At 62.8% G+C, this 18893-nt stretch overlaps 2 protein-coding genes across 4 annotated transcripts; one reads left to right on the top strand and one right to left on the bottom strand.

Moving 5' to 3' along the window:
* Positions 1 to 930: 930 nt before the first annotated feature.
* RHOC (ras homolog family member C) lies at positions 931 to 11157 on the top strand. Of its 3 annotated transcripts, XM_075174538.1 has the most exons (6): positions 1000 to 1185; positions 2427 to 2499; positions 9143 to 9300; positions 9574 to 9694; positions 9988 to 10118; positions 10303 to 11157. In XM_075174538.1, the coding sequence occupies exons 2-6, from the start codon at positions 2493 to 2495 to the stop codon at positions 10474 to 10476; spliced, it is 591 nt and encodes a 196-aa protein (XP_075030639.1). In that variant the 5' UTR covers positions 1000 to 1185; positions 2427 to 2492; the 3' UTR covers positions 10477 to 11157. The 3 variants fall into 3 exon arrangements, with proteins under 3 accessions (XP_075030640.1, XP_075030639.1, XP_075030641.1); XM_075174539.1 differs by lacking the exon at positions 2427 to 2499 and having other exon boundaries at positions 931 to 1185; XM_075174540.1 differs by lacking the exons at positions 1000 to 1185; positions 2427 to 2499 and adding an exon at positions 7633 to 8070.
* A 625-nt stretch (positions 11158 to 11782) lies between these two features.
* On the bottom strand, positions 11783 to 18866 carry MOV10 (Mov10 RNA helicase). The gene is made up of 22 exons (XM_075174537.1): positions 18632 to 18866; positions 17384 to 17480; positions 17129 to 17262; positions 16797 to 17035; positions 16477 to 16717; positions 16127 to 16249; positions 15867 to 16020; positions 15632 to 15786; positions 15313 to 15489; positions 15088 to 15235; positions 14837 to 14998; positions 14639 to 14742; positions 14331 to 14428; positions 14119 to 14238; positions 13931 to 14033; positions 13601 to 13724; positions 13330 to 13521; positions 13125 to 13199; positions 12885 to 13010; positions 12609 to 12697; positions 12311 to 12432; positions 11783 to 12063 (listed from the first exon to the last, which is right to left on the bottom strand). Exons 1-21 carry the CDS (start codon positions 18763 to 18765, stop codon positions 12318 to 12320), a joined length of 2910 nt encoding a protein of 969 aa, XP_075030638.1. The 5' UTR covers positions 18766 to 18866; the 3' UTR covers positions 11783 to 12063; positions 12311 to 12317.
* Between the last annotated feature and the right edge of the window lie 27 nt (positions 18867 to 18893).

The following is an 18893-nucleotide window of genomic DNA, read 5'->3' as shown; positions in this document are numbered from 1 at the left end:
TCCAGGTCACTGCCTGAGAGCTGCTGGATAAGGCAAGGAGGCAGAGGCTGCATTTAAAGCTTCCTCTGTGGTTCCCTTTTTTACTAAGGAAACATTTCCTTTGGAACCAGCTCCTGGCCTGGGGCTTGATAAATTAAGAAAAATTGTCTCCGAGACCTTAAAATAGCAGCAGTTTATGAGCCTGGGTCTGGGCCAGGACCCTGGGGCTGCCTTTCCCTGGCTGAGCGGCAGGGACTCAGCCCTGCAGCTGGGGCGTTGCAAGGAGGAGCACCCTGCTCAGGAGAGCCTGAGGCCTGCCTGCAGCACTGGGGTCGTCTCGGTGCGGGGCCCGATGCACCACGGCCCCCTTCTGCCAGCGCTCCTGCGGAGGGGACTCGAGATCCTGGGGACAGGGCATGTCCCTTGCACCCCCACAGCGTCTGTTACAGTGGGAAACAGGGCCTTCCCCAAGCAGCGAGCAGCCGACAGAGCAGCACACGGGGCATGCAGGAGGGGTGCGATGGGGTTCGGCTGCTGGCCCCCGCTGCCGCCGCTGGGATCTGCCTTCCCTGGCAGAGCTTGCCTCTCGCTAGCGGTGGCTCTTGCTGCTGCCATAAATAATGCTCATGGGGGGAAAGGTGTCTCCTCGAGAGGTGCTCTGATGGTGGAGGATTCCTGGTTAGGGGGCAAAGCACGGGGTGGTCTTTGCTGTTGGTCCTACCTGGAAGGCGGGTTTGGGAGCAGCAGCTCAGCCCTTCCTGGCAGCGCCGGCTGCTCCCGGAGACGAGCGCCGGGATCGCCCCTCTCCCTGCCTGCCGTCAGTCACCTAAAACGGGAAAAAGCCCTTCGGGGAGCCCCTTCGGCTGAGGCTGCAGCACCTCCCTGCCCGGCCGGGGCACCCGCGGCCGTGCCCGGCGGCTTGGGAGCAACGCGGGGACGGCACTCGCGGGGAAACGGCGGCAGGTCCTGGGGGCCCCGGACCCGCGGTGGGGCTGCGCGGGGAAGGGGCACGGCCCCGGCACCGCCCTTCGGCTCGGCTCAGCACGGCTCGGCTCAGCACGGCTCGGCTCAGCACGACTCGGCTCGGAGCGCTCCCGCCCCGCCTCCCGCGGGCGGCCCCGGACGGGGCGGTGCCGTCTGAGCCGCTCTGCGGAGCCGGGGCCGGAGCAGGGACCGGGACCGGGGCCGGAGCAGCGACGGAGAGAGGTGCGGGCTGGGCTGGGCAGCGCTCGGGGTGCGGGCGGCTGGGGCCGTGCGGTCAGTGCTGGGGTGGGGGTAGCGGGGGGCTGGGGTCAGTGCTGGAGTTGGTGCAACTGGGGTGTGGGGTTACTGGTACTGGTAAGGTGTGGCGTCAGAGCTGGGGTCTGGGGTTACTGGTGGGGTCTGGGGGAACTGGGGTCTGGGGTTACTGGTGGGATGTGGGGTCGGTGCTGGGGTGGGGTCTGGGGCACTACTGGGGGAGCCGGGCACGGCGGGTGGATGCCCCAGCCGGGCGGATGCCCCAGCCGGGCTGGGTGGGGTGCAGCGGAACGGGATGGGATGGGTGTGCTCGGGATGGGATGGGGGTCCCTGGGTATGTGGCACGGGCAGTTTGGCCACCATGGGTTGTCCATCAAGGGTGGCCTTGGGCTGTGGGTCCCAACCTGAGGGTACCGCCTGGCTTCCCGCTGCCCCCCAGCTAGTGACTGACATGGGCTGGGCTGGGGTGAGAGCCCAGGGGCTGCTGCCCCATCCCGCCATCCCTCCTCACATCCCCCCGCTCTAGCAGCATCCCTGCGTGCAGCCTTGGTCGCAGAGCGGCCACTCTGTGTTTTTTTCAGAAAAAGGAAAAAAGTTCCCTTCGCTTACTGCTGAGCTCATTTTTAAACATTTATATTAGAGGGGCTTGCGGGGGAGGAGAAACAATTGTGTAATGTCCTAGGAGCAAGGGAGCATTCCAAAACCATGACTGCATGGCCCTTTCCAGCACTAACAATCTGGCAGCCAACTTTTCCCAGCGGTCGCCAACCCCCCTAAATCCAGCCTCAGCCTCTCGACACCCCCCGTGAAAATGGCAGCGCGATCCCCGGGTTGCCTCGCAGGGCTCATCTGTGCGGGGGGTGGGCTGGGAGCGGGGACCTAGCTGAGCTGCCCGGGCCAGGCAGCAGCACTGCCACGTCCCCAGCAAAGTGATCAGGTCGTGAAACCAGAGATGGGGAGGTAGCGGCTTTGGCTGTCTGTATTTCACTGAGACCAGTTGCATTTTATTTTCATTTTTCCAAGTGCTTTTGGTGTCCAAACAGTTTCAATTTATGTTCAGCTCCTCCTTCTCAGCTACAAGCAGTATAGCTAAAGGCTGTGTGGGATTTTATGGACCTTAAATTGAATCCATGTTCCTGACAGCTACAGCTTCTCCAGGGAAACGTTTTTGTAAGTGGAAAATAAGCCAAGTCACTGTCTTCCAACAGGTTATCGGGAGCGTTTAACCAGGCTCACCTCCTAACTTGCTGTTTACACTGGAGAGGCGTATTGACATGAAAAGTAAGGAATGTATTAGCAAATATTGATTGGCTCTGCGGCAGTGGAAGTTAGGCATTGCACAAGTACAGGCATCTGCTGAGATTGTGGCATGTTATTTGAAGCTTTCATCAAGACACTTGTACTGCCGTGAGTCTGGGAAGGCTGTCACTTCCTCGGGAGGTAAAATAAGAACATGGCATGATGTCCTTTGGAAAAGGAGGTACGGGCAGGCAGCTTTTTCCCACAAAGCACAAGCACTTGTGGTTCAAGCTTTGTTTAGGCTTTAAAATTCTTCCGTTCCAAGTCCCTTTCTCTGTTTTGCTTGAGGATGTTTTTGTGGGATTTAGCAATGAAAACAAGCCAGCCTGGCCTCTCTGCTCCAGGGCCGGGTCTGGGCAGTTGCCCTTTGCTGCTATGCTGCAGTGTGCTGTAAACCCAGGCTGTCTGATCATGCCTAAAGAATAGCTCACAACTTCAGAAAAAAATTAGTAAGAGCTAAAACTTAAGCACTGAGTTTGAGCTCCTCTTTTGATGATCGCTCATCATTTGGATATGGGAGATCTGGATCTTAAGAAAGAGCTTCAGGGAGCTTTCCCAGGGGGTAAATACAGACACTGTCTTGGTGCTCAGTGCAGGGTAGTTTTGGCAGTGGTGGCAGGCAGGACGGGGAGGCTCTGAGCAGCAGGAGCCGGCGTTGCCGGTGGGTGTGGGTCGTGCTCTGGGTGTCAGCGATGGTTGCTGGTGGGAGCGAGGGCTGGAGGCCGGTCTCCTCTGTGCTACACAGAAATGCACGGCTTGGCCTGCCCGGGGGCTGCGTGAGCCTGAAATTGCAGATGCTGCTGTGCCAAAACCAGCGCCGCCTTGATCATCTCGAAGCTGCGATCCACCCGGCAGCTCGGAGCCCTGGCCGTTACGTTTCCCTTCGGCATAGCTCTTTGCTTCAAGCCCTTTTTGGAACTTTCTTCTGCTTCTGTACAAGAGTCCCTCTGGTACCCGAGACACTTGCCAGGACACTTGTCCTGTGCTACCTTGGCTGTGATTTAGATGTCTCAGCAAATTAAATTCCCCTCGATGAGCATACCTGTCAGATTTTAATTTGGAAGTTTACTTTCTTTTTCATTGCACCAGCTGTGCCAGCAAGTCCTATCAGCTAAAACCATTTCTGTTGTGAAACACCACTGCGGGGTTTTCAGCTAGTAATGCATGCAAGTGACCTGTCATTCTGTCCCCAAACGCCTTCAATCCCCTTCCAATTCCTTTAATTTGGGGGCAGCTGCTGCCTTGACACACACTTTTGGGGGGCTCCCTGCTTGTGCTGATCGGAGCCGTGACCTGTTGGTGGGGCGGGAGGAGAGCTGCTCCCGGGGGGTTCTGGAGGGAGGCCCCCCCCGTGCCCCCGGCCCCTCGGGCTCTGGTGGTGCCGGTGGTGGCCTGGGGCTGTCCAAAGCGGCTCTTGTTTGCCCGGTGGCACCTCTCCGGGGTCCTGTCCTGAGGTGCCCTCGCCTGGCGTGCTTGGGCGGTGGCAGCAGCCCTGTGCACACACACGGCCATGTTTAGAAGTGGAGACAGCTTGTCCTTGGCTGCACTGGTTAGAAAACATTTTCTGTGTTCCTTGCTAGTGTTTCGTGCTCTCTGGATGCTGCGAGCTCCCTTAGGTCTGTATTACAGGTTGCGCAGCCTGAGCCGAAGGCGTGTGCTTTGGGTTTTTGAAATCCAGTTACATGCCTTGTGGTGGTTCTAGCCTTGAGCCCGGTCTGTGTTGCATTAGCCCAGCTCCTTCCCAAACAAGAATTAAATCAAAACAGTCCAACCGAGCACTTGGATGCTTTTGTTTGTTAAACCATTGGAAAGTTTAGCAGAGCTGAAGACACAGCAATGCCAGGAAGATCTCGGTTTGTTCAAAGAGGTGGTTTTCCTTCTGTGGTTGTGTCGTGGTGCCGGGGGGTCCGGGTGGGTGCCTGGGCTGTGGGGTGCACTGGGCTGGCTGTTCCCTGAGCCTCCAGTCCGAGGGGAGCGACCAGAGAGCTGCCAGGGCAGAGAAATATGTTCTAATCATCCGACCGGCAGCCTGTAAGGAGATGCTTGGTGACAGCTCTGCAAGGCAGGGACACGAGCCCCAGGTCTGTTCTCCCATCTCTGGCCGAGAAGATCACCAGGGCAATGCTAGGGGCTGCGTGAGCACTGTCTGCAGGCTTGACCCTCCTCCTTGCTTCGCTCTCCTCTGCTCGTTCAGGATGAGGAGGTTTCGTTCAGAGTGGGACATCTGCGAGGCCCGGGGGCTGTGGGGAGCTGGCCCTGCCGTGCAGGCAGTGCTGGGGATGTCCCCGTGAAAGGGCTCCATCCCTGCCAGCCCAGCCCTGCCCGGGCTTCAGTGTTGTGCCTCTGGCCAGGGCTGTGGGCAGAACAGAAATTCAGCTGGTTTTGCTGATAGGTGGTGTGACAGGTCCGGCCGGGGTGGGGCCGTCAGCAGCAGCGCTTGGGAATTTCTGCTTTAGAACAAAACCCCTCTGTTGGCTCGGGGAGCTCGAGTCTCGCCAAGGAGGTTCGTTGAAAGATTTCTGTCCCTACTGCAATTCCTTCTTCAAAGCGTTAACATCTTTCTCTGCCATTTCCTGAGATCCCGTAGCAGACATTGGATGATGGACGCATCCTGCTGCCAGAGGAATTCCCCGTTTCCTGCTCAGCAGGAATTTCACATTTTGAGGCACGAAGCTGGGAGAGGCCAATAACGAAAGGGCTGTCCTGGAGCCCTGGCTGGTTTTATGGTGATGGCTTTAGAATAACTGCTGGAAAGTAGAGCAGAGCAATTTGGTTCCCTTTTGCAATTTCTTGGTGTGCTGAAGGAGCTGCCTGCTCAGGATTAGGCTGGTGCCATCAGTGCGGGCACTGCCAGCAGCGGTGGCACAGACTAAACCCGCGGCCGTCCTGGTGTCACCCCAGCCTGCCGCAGCAGCGGGTGCAGGGCCGGGCGCGGGAGCCCTGCGGGGTTTGGCAGTGCCGCTCTGCGGGAGGTGCTGGCACAAAGTTGCTGCTCCCTTTTGTTACCTCCGTGAATGAGAAGGAGGTGTCTCCAGTGAGGCACCCAAAGTGCTGCTCACACCCAAAAACCGTGGTTGCTGTACGGGCCAGGTCGGATTGCCAATGTGGCTGGGCACCCTTTGCTGTAGCTCGGGGTGATTAACACTTGGCAGGGTTTAAAATCTGAATTTCCATGTCTGATGTGGGTGACTGTGTCCTTTTAATCATTTGGCCTGCTGGCAGTTGTAGTACAGCTATCCTCAAATTGTGTCCATGTTTTCCACTCTCTTTTACCCGCTTGCGATCTGGGAACAGCGCAAGGTCCTTTGCATCGGGCAGCCCTGTCCCAGGGACTGGCCTTGCCTGCTGAGTGACAGAGCACGCCCTGGCAGAGGAGCTAATCGCTCCCCGAGCAGAGTGCCACCAGCATCTGGCATTGGTGTCATGTCAGTTGGCTCATGGGGACGGGGGCAGCCCAGCCGACTGCTGAGGAGCGTGGTGCTCACACCCTCCTCGCCCCGCTCGCCTTTGCATGCCAGCTCCGGATTAGTAATGGGCTATTTCTGGGCCGCTCTTGTGAGTAATGGAATGAGTTGTGCTGAGATTTTGGGTGGGGACAATGCCTCTGCCCACTGAGTCACCGCTCGGCATCACGCCGGGCTCGGGAGCTGCCGGGGCCCGGAGCCGTCCCAGGTCAGGGTGGACGCCGGAGGCCGTGGGAAGGAGCTCTGGGTGCGGCAACTCTTCTTGGTTTGGATCATCTCTGGTTCCTCCCGCCCCATCCCAGCCTGGCTGCCTCTGCAGCAGGAGTCCGGGCAGCTGCCGCCCTCCTCGCTGGGACAGCGTGCAGGCAGGGGAGCGGCGGAGGGGAGCCGGCAGCCGTGCGGGGCTGGCTGCAGCACCATGCTCCGCCACTCTGGTCGGTTTTGTTTTAGGTGCGATGTCCGGCAGACCGGGCACAGGCAGGTCTCAATGTCTGTCTGGGAGCGGGTGTTTGTCGCCCTGGGCATCTGCTGTTCCTTGCGCTGCAGATGTGTCTCCTGTGTTCTGTGGATTAGATAGCAGCGCGTCCCACGCCACCTTTCTTCCTCTGTTCGTCTTTGAGATACGGAGTCGCAAAGCAGCCAGTCACATTTTGCTGTGGGCAAAGGAACTTTCTGTCTAAGTAAATAGACTTTTTTGCCCATGAGCTCTCCTTTTTCCGTGCTGTGGAGATGATGGCTGGAGAGAGGATGAGCCTTTGGTCAGACGAGAAGGATGGTTTGCAACAGGGGTGATGTGTTTCTTGCGTCCCCAGGGATACACTGTCCTCGAAAGCTTTCCCTCCTCAAGTGGGCAGGAGACAGCAGACTCCTCCAGCCTTTTTATCTGTCTCCATAATACAAACGTCGTGTCTCCTCGGGATGAGCTCCCGTGCGTGGGGCTGCGGGCGTCCCTGGCCCAGCTGGGGCAGGCGGGAGCAGAAGGGCACGAGGAAAGGGGACGGGAGCCGTGCCGAGGGTTTCCCCTCCGCGCGCAGCCCCCGGTACTGGGACCCTTTGGGCACTTTAGGGTTTTTCTTCAACTTTAGTATTGCACAAATGTGCTCACCCTCTGTATAGACATGCTGCTCTGCTGGGATGTGTGCATAATGCCAAGGCTCCTGGTTGAGGAGTGCCGGATCCTGCCGGATGGGGCCCTTCGTCCTCGCTCTTCTCACCTTACAAGTGCCAGCTTACTATTTTTATTAACGGCTCCACAGCACTCAGCAGCCACGAACCATTCCTGCTTCGGCTTGTAAGCCAAAGTGCTTGTAACCTGCAAAGACCTGGGGCTATAGCAGGCTCTGGCCTGGATTTGGGTGAAACCTTTCTCTCTTCTGCCCCAACCGCATGGTTGGTTGGGCAGTTTAGTTTGTGAGAGCTGGGGTGGTCCCCGAGACTTCCCAGGGGGTTGTGTGACAGCCCTGGGGAGGTTTCCTCCAGGCAGGAGCTTAGCGGTGACCTGCTAAGCATGCAGATGAGAGGAGCTCTCTTCAGGCTGCTTTTGGAATGCAAGTCAGCCACTGAGTCTAATTTCTTAATCCTTCCCTTGCAGCTAATTATGATGCAGCCTTACTCGGGTTTTTCTCTTTTCCTCCCTTTTCTGTTGGCGCAGGGTGCGGGTGTGATCGCCGCGGGAGGGGACAGGCGCCAGGCCTTCGTTAAGGCTCGGTGTCAGTGCCCTGGTTAAATGCAAAGTTTGCGATGGCCGGGCCGTCCCAGTGTGATCCGCTCCCAGCGCTTGCAGCTCGGTGCATTAGCATAGGTGTGTGCGTCATTCCCGCACGGCTATTCCTGCTGAACCTCCCCAAGGCTCCAAGCACAACCTGCCCCTTCCAGTCCTGCCGCCCCCCGGGCAGAGGGGGCTTGGAGAGGGGCAGGGCTGGCTGGAGGACACGGAGCGTCCCTGCCTTCGTGAGCAGTTCTCTGGTCGCCTCTAATTTCCCCCAGCCCGCAGCGCAGCATGCACCTTCCCAGGGATTAAACCCTGCGCTGCCAGTGTGCGTCTCGCCCGGGATTTCTGCAGGGACGGATTGCTGGTGATGTGCTGCGGGTGCGTAAGGAGTGGGTCGGGCTCTTTGGACTGAAGCATTGGGAAGCTGGGGATGGGAAAGAGATTTTGGGCCCAAGGTCGGGGAGGGATGTGATCCCACCACGGCTGATTTTCTCGTGCCTCCTTCAGACGCCACAGCAGGCATTTCATGGCGTCCTCCTGGGCGATTCCCAGGCTCAGCTGTAATCTCCTTTTGAAACTCAAGGATGCGAAAGCATAGTTTTACTTGCAGGACTGCATCGTTTTTTCTTGGGGCAGAAAGCAGCCTGCTTTCCTGCAGGATTTCAGCTCTGTTTGCTGAGTGATGGCTGGCAGCTTCTCCTGCTGCCGGTGCCAGCATTGGCTCTTGGAGTTATGTGGGAAAGGCTCCTTTGTCAAACAGGCTGGGACGGGGCCAGCCCGGCGCCGGGTGCCAGGCACGCAGGTCGTGCTTGCCCGGGCCTCCGAGAATTCGGCTTGACGCGTTCCAGCTGCTGACCGGATTATTTGGGAGCTGGTGAGCATGCCCAGGTGAAACCCGGAGTACAGTTTCTGCCCTGAAGAATTTATAATCTAAAATAAAACCAGTGTGTGTATGCAACTCCGAGGTTGTCAAAAATCCCCTTTGCCTGGGGTAGTGGCACAGCGAGAAAGCCCAGCGCGGGAGGGATGGATGGCTGGGGCGGGAGCCTTGCTGCCTGGCGGGGTGGGTAAGGCAGAGCGGCTCATCCTCTTGCACAAGGTCCCTGCGTGCAGCCGCCGGCACTTGCCGGAGCATCGGTGTGACGGTTCTCTTGGCTGCGGCTGCGGTGATGGATGTAAATGGTTCCAGTCGGGCTGGTTCTTGCAGTGCCTGTGAGCCGGTGCCCGTGCGGGCTGTGTGCGGGAGCTGGAGTGTGCCCGGCGAGAGGCTGGGAGAGCCTCTGTCCTGGCGGTCACTGGCTGCTCACGCTGGGGCGTGCCCAGGTGCCCGTGCCCGGTACCCTCCTGGGCGGTCGTGCAAGAGTCTTCGGGGCACGGGGGGCCAGGAGGGGCTGGGAGCGTGGGCTGCCTGCAGCTGCTCTGTCCCGCTCACCCACTCTTGTCCCCGCAGCGATGGCAGCCATCAGGAAGAAGCTGGTGATCGTGGGAGACGGTGCCTGCGGAAAGACGTGCCTGCTGATCGTGTTCAGCAAGGACCAGTTCCCCGAGGTCTATGTACCGACTGTGTTCGAGAACTACATTGCCGACATAGAGGTAGATGGGAAGCAGGTAAGGACCATCGCGGGGTGCTGGAGCTGTTCCCGTCCCCTCGCTCCCACGGTCCCACGCGGGCAGTGCCACCGCCCGGCGCTGCCATGTGGGCTGGTCCGCACGGCTCGGATGCAGCGCTTGGGATGCCCTGCACTCCCGCATTTCTGGGTCACCCTGAACCTGCCCCAGTTTGAGGAAGACTGTAGCTATAACTGAGGAAGATAAACCTGCTCACTCCTGGTCTGCCAAGCCATTTGCAAGCTGCTGAGCTGTGTCCCTCTCCCCTCCCAGGTGGAGCTGGCCCTGTGGGACACGGCGGGACAGGAGGACTACGACAGGCTGCGGCCCCTCTCATACCCGGACACGGACGTTATCCTCATGTGCTTTTCTATCGACAGCCCGGATAGCCTCGGTAGGGACCAGGGAGCGAGGGGGGACCTGGGGCTCCCACAGGACTGGGTGCTACTGCTAAACCCTCTGGAGTCTGGGAAGCCCCCGTGCCACCCCCCTGGGGGATGCCAGTCCCTCCCCTCCATCTCCTGGCTTTGCGTGCGCTCCAGGAAGATGCTGGGAACTTGCTGGCTTGGTGAAGGTGGTGGGAGAGGAGGATGCTGTGGGGCGAGCTTCCCGTGGAAAAAGCCCGGCGCCGGTTCCCGCAGCTGCAAGGCCCCGCAGCTCAGGGGGGTCCACATGTGCTCGTTGCAGAGAACATCCCTGAGAAGTGGACGCCGGAGGTGAAGCATTTCTGCCCCAACGTGCCCATCATCCTGGTGGGGAACAAGAAGGACCTGCGGAACGACGAGCACACGCGGCGGGAGCTGGCGAAGATGAAGCAGGTGGGGGCAGCCCTGGGTCCCGCTGCCTCGGCCAGCGACCCGCCTCTCCCCGTGCCGCCTCGTGGGGCTCCCCTTTGCCGTGCCACATCCTGATGCTACGGGCTGGGTGCCCCAAGGGCAGTCACTGTGCTTTTGCTGCTGTTTTCTGGTGATGCTCCTGAACCCCCTTTTTGATGCTTTCTAGGAGCCGGTGAAGGCAGAGGAGGGGAGGGACATGGCCAACAGGATCAACGCCTTCGGCTACCTCGAGTGCTCGGCCAAGACGAAGGAGGGCGTGCGGGAGGTCTTCGAGATGGCCACGCGTGCAGGCCTGCAGGTCCGGAAGAACAAGAAGCGCAGAGGCTGCCCGCTGCTGTGAGCAGCCCGGTGGGCCAGGAGGCAGCTCCCTGTGCCGGCACCCGGCCGCCCTGCGCCGCTGGCAGACGGCCGAAGCGGGACCTCATGATGCCAGTACCTGCCCCGAACCCTCCGCACAAGAGCTGTCACCCAAGCCCGTGGGGTGTCCCTGCATGACCCTGGGGCCGTGAGGGGCCAGTGCCTTCAGTCCCCGCTGCTCTCTATGGCCGGGCATTTGTGTAGCTCTCCGTGTTGCCCCGTTTTGTACCGATCTCCCTGGTTTTGCCTCTCCCGGGGGGATTGCCGCGGTGTTTGCTCTCCCTCTCCAGCTCCAGGCAGGTGCCGCAGAAGCGGGAGGTGCCGCTGGCTGCTGCCCGCAGCTCATGTGCGGGGTCTGCAGGGTCCTCGGGCGCTCTGCCCACTCCCCTCAGCCGTGCGGGCAGCACACACCAGCGTTTTATACAGACTTGCCCAGGGCAGCTTTCAGCCCCGTCTGTGTGCAGAGCCGGGCTCAGCCGCCTCCCCCAGGAGCCGTGCTCGGCTGCTGCCAGAAGCGCTCTGCTCCCGGGACCCGCGCTGCGGCAGCGCCTCTGCCCAGCTCTGCCAGTAACGCCTTCTTCGAGTCTGCATTGGTCATGGACTTAGCACCAGTAAACTGAACTGCGTAATTGGGAGAATAAATGCAAACTGGTATTTCAGTAATTGTAACTCTCCTTGCGTGGCATCCTTTTGGCTGTCCTTCGTGTCCCTGCGCGGCTCCGGGCGGCTGCCTGAGGGCTGGGGTTCACGTGCTGCAGGCCCTCGCCTTGCTCAGCCCCCAGCCCCTCTTGTTTCAGCCACTGGTGCAGGATCAGGGCTTGTCACCACGTGCTTGGGTAAGACCCTGGGAGCAGCTTACACGGGAAGGGCCGGGCGGGAGCTCCCAGCCGTACCCAGTCCCTGGTGCGACGGGCGCTGCGGTCGCTGCTGGAGCCATCCCTCCTCTGTCACCGTCCTCGAGCAGGGCAGGGCAGGGCTGCAGCAAACCCGTCCCTGCTCCGGCAGCCCCAGCTGTGGCGGCAGGGTCCAGGACTCGACATCAATACACCATTTTTCTCTAAACATTTATTCCAGGGAAACGAAGTGTGCCTGCGTGGCCGTGCCAGCTCTCGGGCCAGGCAGCTGCCCGGCGGGGGACCCCAGCCCCCCTACGGCTGTCTGGGTCCCTTCCTGCTCCCCTGCGCACCCAGTGATGCTCAGAAGCCGGACTCTCGCTTAAGCCAGTCATTGAACGGTGAGACCAGTCACAGAGAACTGGCTTTCCACAGCCACATCAAAAACTGTTTAAAATGGAGAGTGGTCCCAGTCCAACGCCAGCGCAGTCCCGCTCTGCGAGGGGAGGTGTCTGCCCCAGGCTGCCCCGCGGCCCGAGCCGGGGCTCTTGGCTGGCAGCGAAGGCTGGCCAGACCCCATTGCCCGGCGGGCTCAGCCCGGTCTCCACAGGGATGCACAGTGCACTGAGCACCCCGGGAGCGAGGCAGGGGGAGAGCAGGCGGCTGCTGCAGGCCAGGGGCAGGATGAGGGGTGCTGGAGCTCCACAGGGCTTCTCCTCCTTTCCCGGGCAGGTTTTCTGTAGAGAAACCCTGTGGCAGAGCCAGCCCCTGACTCGGGAGGGGCCAGGCAGCCCCCAAGTGAGAGCCCGTCCTCAGCCCTGTCGCTGCAGGAGAAGCCTCCCAGCGCCCCTCGCACACGTGAACCCGCGCCCTAGCTCAGGCCCAGCCACGCTGCTGCCCCGGGGCGCCGGTGCAGCACGGCCGGCTGTGCCGCTCCTCACCCCGCTCCTGGGGGCTCCGCCGGCAGCTCCCAGCCCTGCTCACCTGGTTGTTAATGGCTGAGGCGCAGCGCGCGGAGGTCGGCAGCGAGGCCATCCTCTGCCGGGCTCTCGTCCTCGTAGGGGTAGCCTGTGTAGCCGCCCTCCTCCCTGCAGTACCTGAGGAACCTGCGGGCACAGACCGAGGGGACTGTGGGCAGGGGGCTGAGGCCTGCAGCACTGGCCTTGCTGCCTCCATAGCGCTGGGCATGGCCGGGCACTGTCCGCAGGCGGCAGGGAAGGGCAGGCAGGCGCTCGCGAGCATCATCTGCGGAGGCGGCCAGGCACGGCTGGGCAGGGCTCACCTCTGCCAGTGGTGGTCCTTGCTGAGCACGGCCGGGTTACCCACCACGATCAGCAAAGCCTTGGCCCTGGTGATGGCCACGTTGAACCTCTGAAGAGAGAACAAGAGCCAGGGCTTTACCCTGCAGCAGCGCCTCTCGGCCCCCTCCCCAGCCCCACCTGGGTGCCAGCAGCTCTGGTGCCTGCCGAGCACCCGGAGCAGCTCTGCCTGCCTGCGGGGCACCAGAGGGGAGCGGGGGGTGCCGAGGGAGAGGGCCCTGGTCGGGGCAGCGCGGTACCTTGGGGTTCTTGAGGAAGCCCAGCTTGAAGTTCTGGTCGAGCTGGAGGTACTCGCTGCAGCTGCGCACGGTGGAGATGAGGATGACGCGCCGCTCCTGGCCCTGGAACTCCTCCACGGAGCCCACCTGCGGCAGGGACAGCAGGTGAGGGGCCGGGGAGCACCCCCGGGCTGGGGCTGGCAGGGCTCCCTCCACCCGCAGCAGGGTGGGCTCCTCTCCCCCCCACGCCTGGGACCGTACCTTCAGCAGGCTGATGTCTGGCAGTGCCCGCAGGACAGGGTCCAGGGAGGTGATGGCTTTCCGAATCTTCTCCACCTGGGGAGAGGCACGCAGCACAGTCCACCCCCATGGAGCCATCCTCGCGTGCCAGCCCCGGGGCTGCCCACCCGTCCCAGTGCCCCCTGCCCCCTGGGGAGGTCTCTGCCTGCAGAGCCGTGCCCCTCACCTGCTTCCTGTAGGGAGAGATGATGCCGACCTCCTTGGGCGAGACGCTGGGGCAGCCCCCCTTGCCCCGGCTCTGCAGCAGCTTCTTGAGGTAGTGGACCAGCACCTCGATCTCAGCCGTGTTGAAGAATGAGGGGCTCTTGGCCTCTCTCCGGTCTTCCCCGCAAACCCCGTGGAAGATGATGGGGAAGCCCTGGGGGTGGAGAGCGTTGGGCTCTGCTCCGCCTGTGGCTGGGGGCCACCCCCAGGCCCCCTCTCTTCTGCCTCCTCACTTTTTTGGGAAGCTCCTCCCAGGCGCAATACAGACTCCGGACATCGAGCTCGTCGCTCTCGCAGGCCTTCAGCTCGCTGTCGTAGAAGAGCTCATTGGGGATCCTGAGGATGGCCTCGTGGGACCTGGTGGAGGCAGGGCAGCGCCCAGGGCAGATGCCATGCGGCCCCAGCACCCTCCCGGGCACTGCGCATCGGGGACAGCGGGTGCGCTCCCATCTCCCGCACCCGCCGGGGCACCTCGGGGCTCTGGGGAGCCGGAGCCCGAGGTGCACTCAGCAGAGCAGCCCCGTCCCCCCCCGTGCCCGTCCCCATGCTGGCCCCGTCCCCACCTGTAGTTCCAGAGCAGTTTGGTGACGAACTGTGGGTCGTATCCTCTGCTCGACTTCTTGTACAGGGGGTTGTGCAGCATCAGCCTCTCCAGCAGCGAAGTGCCTGTGCCCAGCGAGACCCTGTGGCTCCCCGCAAGGCTGCTGGGCCCCCGGGTGCCGGCAGCGCTCCCACCCCTCTCCCCGCTCACCCAAGCCATGCTCGATGGCCAGCGGCGACCTCAGGACGGGACCCAGCTGCTGGGGGTCTCCTGCCAGCACCAGCTGCCCCCCGTTGGGGTTGGTCTCCTGGTCCATGGCAGTCAGGAGCCCTGGGCAGAGGGAGAGCTCAGCGGAGGATGGAGGGGGTCCCCGGACCACGCAGAGATGCTGGTCCCCGAGTTGGCAGCCAGGCACCACTCACCCGCAATGGCGACCACGCTCTCCGGCTCTACCGCCTGGCCGCACTCGTCGATGAAGACGTGGGAGAAAAACCCGGGGGGGAAGTTGGCTGACGCCAGCCTGGGGGAGAGGTGGAGTGAGGCTGCCTCAGCATCCCTGCCCTGGCTGGCTGTCCTTCCTGCCTTTGCCCTCGTCCTCCTGCAGAGGAGGGGTCCCCCCTCCACCCCCCTCCCCACTGCACCCCAGCAGGGCTGCCCTCACAGCCTGGTTGCAAGGCAGCCCCTGGGTCCACCCGCCGTGGGTGGTGGGGACAATCCCAGCTCCTCTGACCTTCCCGCTGTGACCAGCGTGGTGATGAGGATCCGGTAGCGCCGCAGGTGCTCCTTGCTCGGATATACGTAGCAGCTCTGCTCGTTGTCCCAGTTGCAGCAGGGCTGAAACACAGGCGTTTGGCGGCATTCTGCTCTCCCCGGGGGCTGCCAGCCCAGATGTGCCACGGGGTGCTGGGACGGAGGGGCAGGGACCTACCCTGATATCCGCAGGCACCTCCTGGTAGCTCCTGGAGCTGGCGATGAGCCTGTAGACGTACCGGGGGGCGATGTCCTTGATGAGGCGCTGGCACACCAGGTCTGCAGCACTGTTGGAAGGGGCACAGGCCAAGATCCGGGCGTCCTTGAAGCACGTCCATACCTAGGTGGTAGGAGGGGGCGATGGCACTGAGCTCCACGGGCCGGGGAGGGCAGCAGTGCCCAGGGCTGGACCTGGCACCGGCCGCTCACCTGCTTGATGGCTTCCACCAGGGTGACCGTCTTGCCAGTCCCGGGGGGGCCAAAGATGAGGTATGGGGCTGGCCTGGACATCCCCGTCACGATGTGTGTCACGGCTCTGCACTGCTCCTCGTTCGCCTGCAGCTTGCGGTCGAACCACCTGCGGGAGCAGAGGCTGAGCATGCCGGGTCCCCGTCCTCGCCCGTCCCCTCCCGCCCTGCAGGCACGGGGCCTCACCGGGGCTGGAAGGCGCCTGTGAAGAGGGACTTGTGGCAGGAGGCGGAGGGGAAGAGGAGGCTGGACAAGCCGCGCTGCATGGCCAGGGCTGCAGCCCGGTGCTGGACCTGCAGCGGCAGCCGGCTGAAGGTGAAGGTCACATCAAACCTCAGGTTGTTCACAAACTTCTTCTGCAGCCTGGGAAGGAGCGGTGTGAGCAGGGCACAGGGATGCTCCCCCACGCCCTCCCTGGCCCTTCCCAGCCCACGCCCACCCTGCGGCGCGTCCGAGCGGGGCTGACGGGGTCCTGCCAGCCCAGCCAGGGCCGGACACCACTCACTTGGAGGAGAAGCCCAGCCTGACCTTCTCCAGCTCCACGCTGTGCACGTAGCCCTTGTACTGCACGAGCGGGGAGTGGTCCCGCTCACTGCTCAGGTGGGCAAAGAGGTGGTCCCCCTTCAGCACAGACGGGCGGTTCTCGGCCACGCCAGGCACCTGTGCCAAATGGCCAGCGTGATGCCGGGCACCCCAGGAGCCCCAGCACCCCTCCTGCCCCGCCGGCTCCCCCTACGCACCTCGAGGACCAGCAGCGCCCTGTCCTGCACCATGGGCACGTCCTGCATGTCGTAGCGTCGGATGTCCACCTCCATCTGGATCTCCTCCAGGTGCAGCAGCAGCTGGAACTTCTGCTGGTAGTTCCCGGCCTGCAGAGGGGCCTCCAGCAGGGACCTGTGGGCAGCAGGGAGGTCACCGTGCCCCAGGGACACCTCGGCCAAGGGGCAGCGGGTGGGAGGCGCAGGGCTGGGCAGTGTTGCCCCCACCCCTTGGCACTCACCGCATGGCAGCCCAGCTGGAGCTGGCACAGGCATTGGGTCCGAGCAGGATCGTGTCCTTGAGGCTCTTTGGGTACTGGTAGGTGCCCAGAGGGATTTCCCTCTCCAGTTCGTTTTTCAGGGAGCTGGGCAGAGGGGACAGCGATGACGCAAGGACTGCAGGGCTGGGCTTCCCCCGGGCTGCAACCACCCATGGCCCCAGCAAGCAGGGTGTCCCTAGCCATCGCACGGGGATGAAGCACGGTCCCAGGGTGCTGGACAGCCGCGTCCCAAGGAGCTGAGCCTTGTCCCAGCCGGAGAACAGGCCAGGGCCCTCTGCGCAGGATGGCAGCAGGTGACGCCCCTCACGTACCTGTCAGGGGGGACGCCGTCCTCGGTGACGACAGTGACAGGGCGCCGGAGGTTGGCCTGGTAAGGCTGGAAAGGCGCCGAGGGCCCCAGGTCCTTGGCCAGCTGGCTCTCGGCGACTGCAGCGACACAGCGCCCGATGCTGAAAGGCTCGTCTGGCTCCTTGGTGAACTCGAAGACCACCACGGCGCGGAAGTACCCATTGCAGGCGGTCAGGCACTGCACCTGGATGGGGTACGTGCCGTCTGCGAGGCAAAGAGGCGAGAGCTGGGTCCTGCACCTCCTCCGGCAGAGCAGGGCGCAGGGCAGGGGACGGGGCCCTACCTGGGTGCAGCAGCAGGGACTGGCCCTGCGTCGCCCCTTGCTCGTCCGCAAAGGAGAGCTCCCGCGACTGCTGGCGCGGCTGGCACCGCTGCAGCGTCACGGCCTCCGCCCCGCAGTTCTGCACCAGGATGGTGACTGTCCGGGGCTCGCCGGGCACCACCGGGAAACGGATGTGCCCATTGCCCTGGTCGTGCTCCGAGACGATCTCTACGCCATGCTTCCCGCGGATGAACTCAGCCCTGCGGGAAGGGAGGGTCAGGCTTTCCCAGCTGGGATGGGGGATCCCAGGGGCCGTGCCAGGGCAGGCGTGGGCAGGGTGCTGCAGGTCGTACCACTTCTTGGCACGGCTCTGGGGCACTTGCGGACCAGAGCTGGGCTGCTGCCCTGAGGCAGACGCGGACACTAACACCTCTGCATTCGTTCTGGGTCTCCGGTACTGGTCTGCCACCACCACGCGCCTCTTCTCCTGTGAGGAGCAGCCAGCGTCAGTGTGGCCCCGGGGTCCTGCTGTGGCTGGGGGCTCCTGCGGAGCCGGTCCTGGTGGGTGCAGGAGCCGCTGCGCTGCCCCAGCCCGGGGCCTCCCTCACCTTCTTGAAGTGCACCGACTGCCCGTGCACCTGCGCCTGGTGGTTCACCCTCAGCGCATACAAGATGCAGGAGAAGCTGGGCGTTTTTGTATCAGTCCTGCACAGACAAGGGAGAGAGGTTTCCGCGCGGGATGGAGCACGGCTGGGCTGCAGCACGGCTGCGCTGCCACGGACACAGGCAGCTGAGAGGAGGCAAGCGGGAAGGGAGGGTGAAGCGGGGCACTGAGGCTGGGGTGACAGGCACTCTGGTGACCCCCCTCTGCACCGGGAGAGGAAGGACTGGGGCTTTTCACTGGCCCATGCAAATCTTACATCCCTGCAGGATGCTCCAGCAACTCCACGCTGTGGCATGGCTGTTACAGCTGTGCCATGGCCGTTACAGCTGTGCCATGGCCGTTCCAGCTGTGCCATGACATCACTGTCTGGACGTGCAGTCCCTGTCCCTGCCAGCATGCAGGCGGCAACGGGGCAGGGACACGTCCCTGTCCCCAGACCCTTCAGGGCCTGAGCCGGCGCAGATGAGGGCTCCTCCAAGGCACAGCCACAGCGCTCCCGGCAGCGATGCCTCCCCAGGCACCTCCTCCCGCACCCTGGGGCACATCCCACAGCCTGTGGTGGGCTGAACCCCGGCTTTGCCAATGATTAACAGCAGTGACATTGCACAGGGGCCAGCATGACCGGTGTCATTGGGGTGAGGCGGGGAGCATGGCGGGCAGCGGGTGTTCAAAGCCGTGCCAGGCAGCTGCCGGGGGGTCCTGCAGCTGGGGAACATCCCAGCAGGGCCATGGCGAGATGGAGGGGCTTAGGGGCATGCGGGGCTGGTGTCCACAGAGGCAGCTCTGCCTCTTGCTGCACCTGCAGCCCAGTGGGACACAGGCTGCCCCAGCAATGCTGCTCTGTTTTCTCCATGCCTGGAGAGAGCGGAGCCCCTGCATCTGAGTTTAACTGGTTCAGGTGGTCCTCACTGCTTGGAAAGCACATGCTACTACATCCCACCCCAGCAGGTGATGAAGGAGAGTCCCGGAAGCCCCCACCTGCTCCCGAGTGCTACCCGCACACCCAGCTCCTGGCCGGAGCTGGCTTGACACCCCACGTGAAGCCCCAGCAATGCTGGCCAGGGACCAGTGATGCTGGCCAGGGACGGGCGATGCTGGCCGAGGACTGGTGATGCTGGCCAGGGGAATGGATGATGCTGGCTGGGGGGACCGTCCCAGGCGATGCTGCCCGGGTCTGGCCGAGGGCTCTCACCTGCCCCGAAACTCCTGGGTGTAGATGCTCCGCAGCGTGTCCCGCCGGCTCTCCTGCTCCCGGCCCGAGTCCCGCAGGAACTGCACGAACTGATGCCCCCACTGCCTGGTCTCCACCATGCTGAACCGCGGCATGGCTGAGCCGAACTGTGCCGAACTGTGCCGAGCTGTGCCGTGCCGGGCTGTGCCGTGCCGGGCTGGGCTGGGCTGGGCTGGGCTGAGCCGGGGCTGGCCCCGCAGGGAGAAACGAAAGCGAAAGGGGC

Source organism: Calonectris borealis, chromosome 26 (genome assembly GCF_964195595.1).
Source record: "Calonectris borealis chromosome 26, bCalBor7.hap1.2, whole genome shotgun sequence".
Classification (NCBI taxonomy): Eukaryota; Metazoa; Chordata; class Aves; order Procellariiformes; family Procellariidae; genus Calonectris; species Calonectris borealis.
This window is presented reverse-complemented; position numbering and strand designations above follow the sequence as displayed.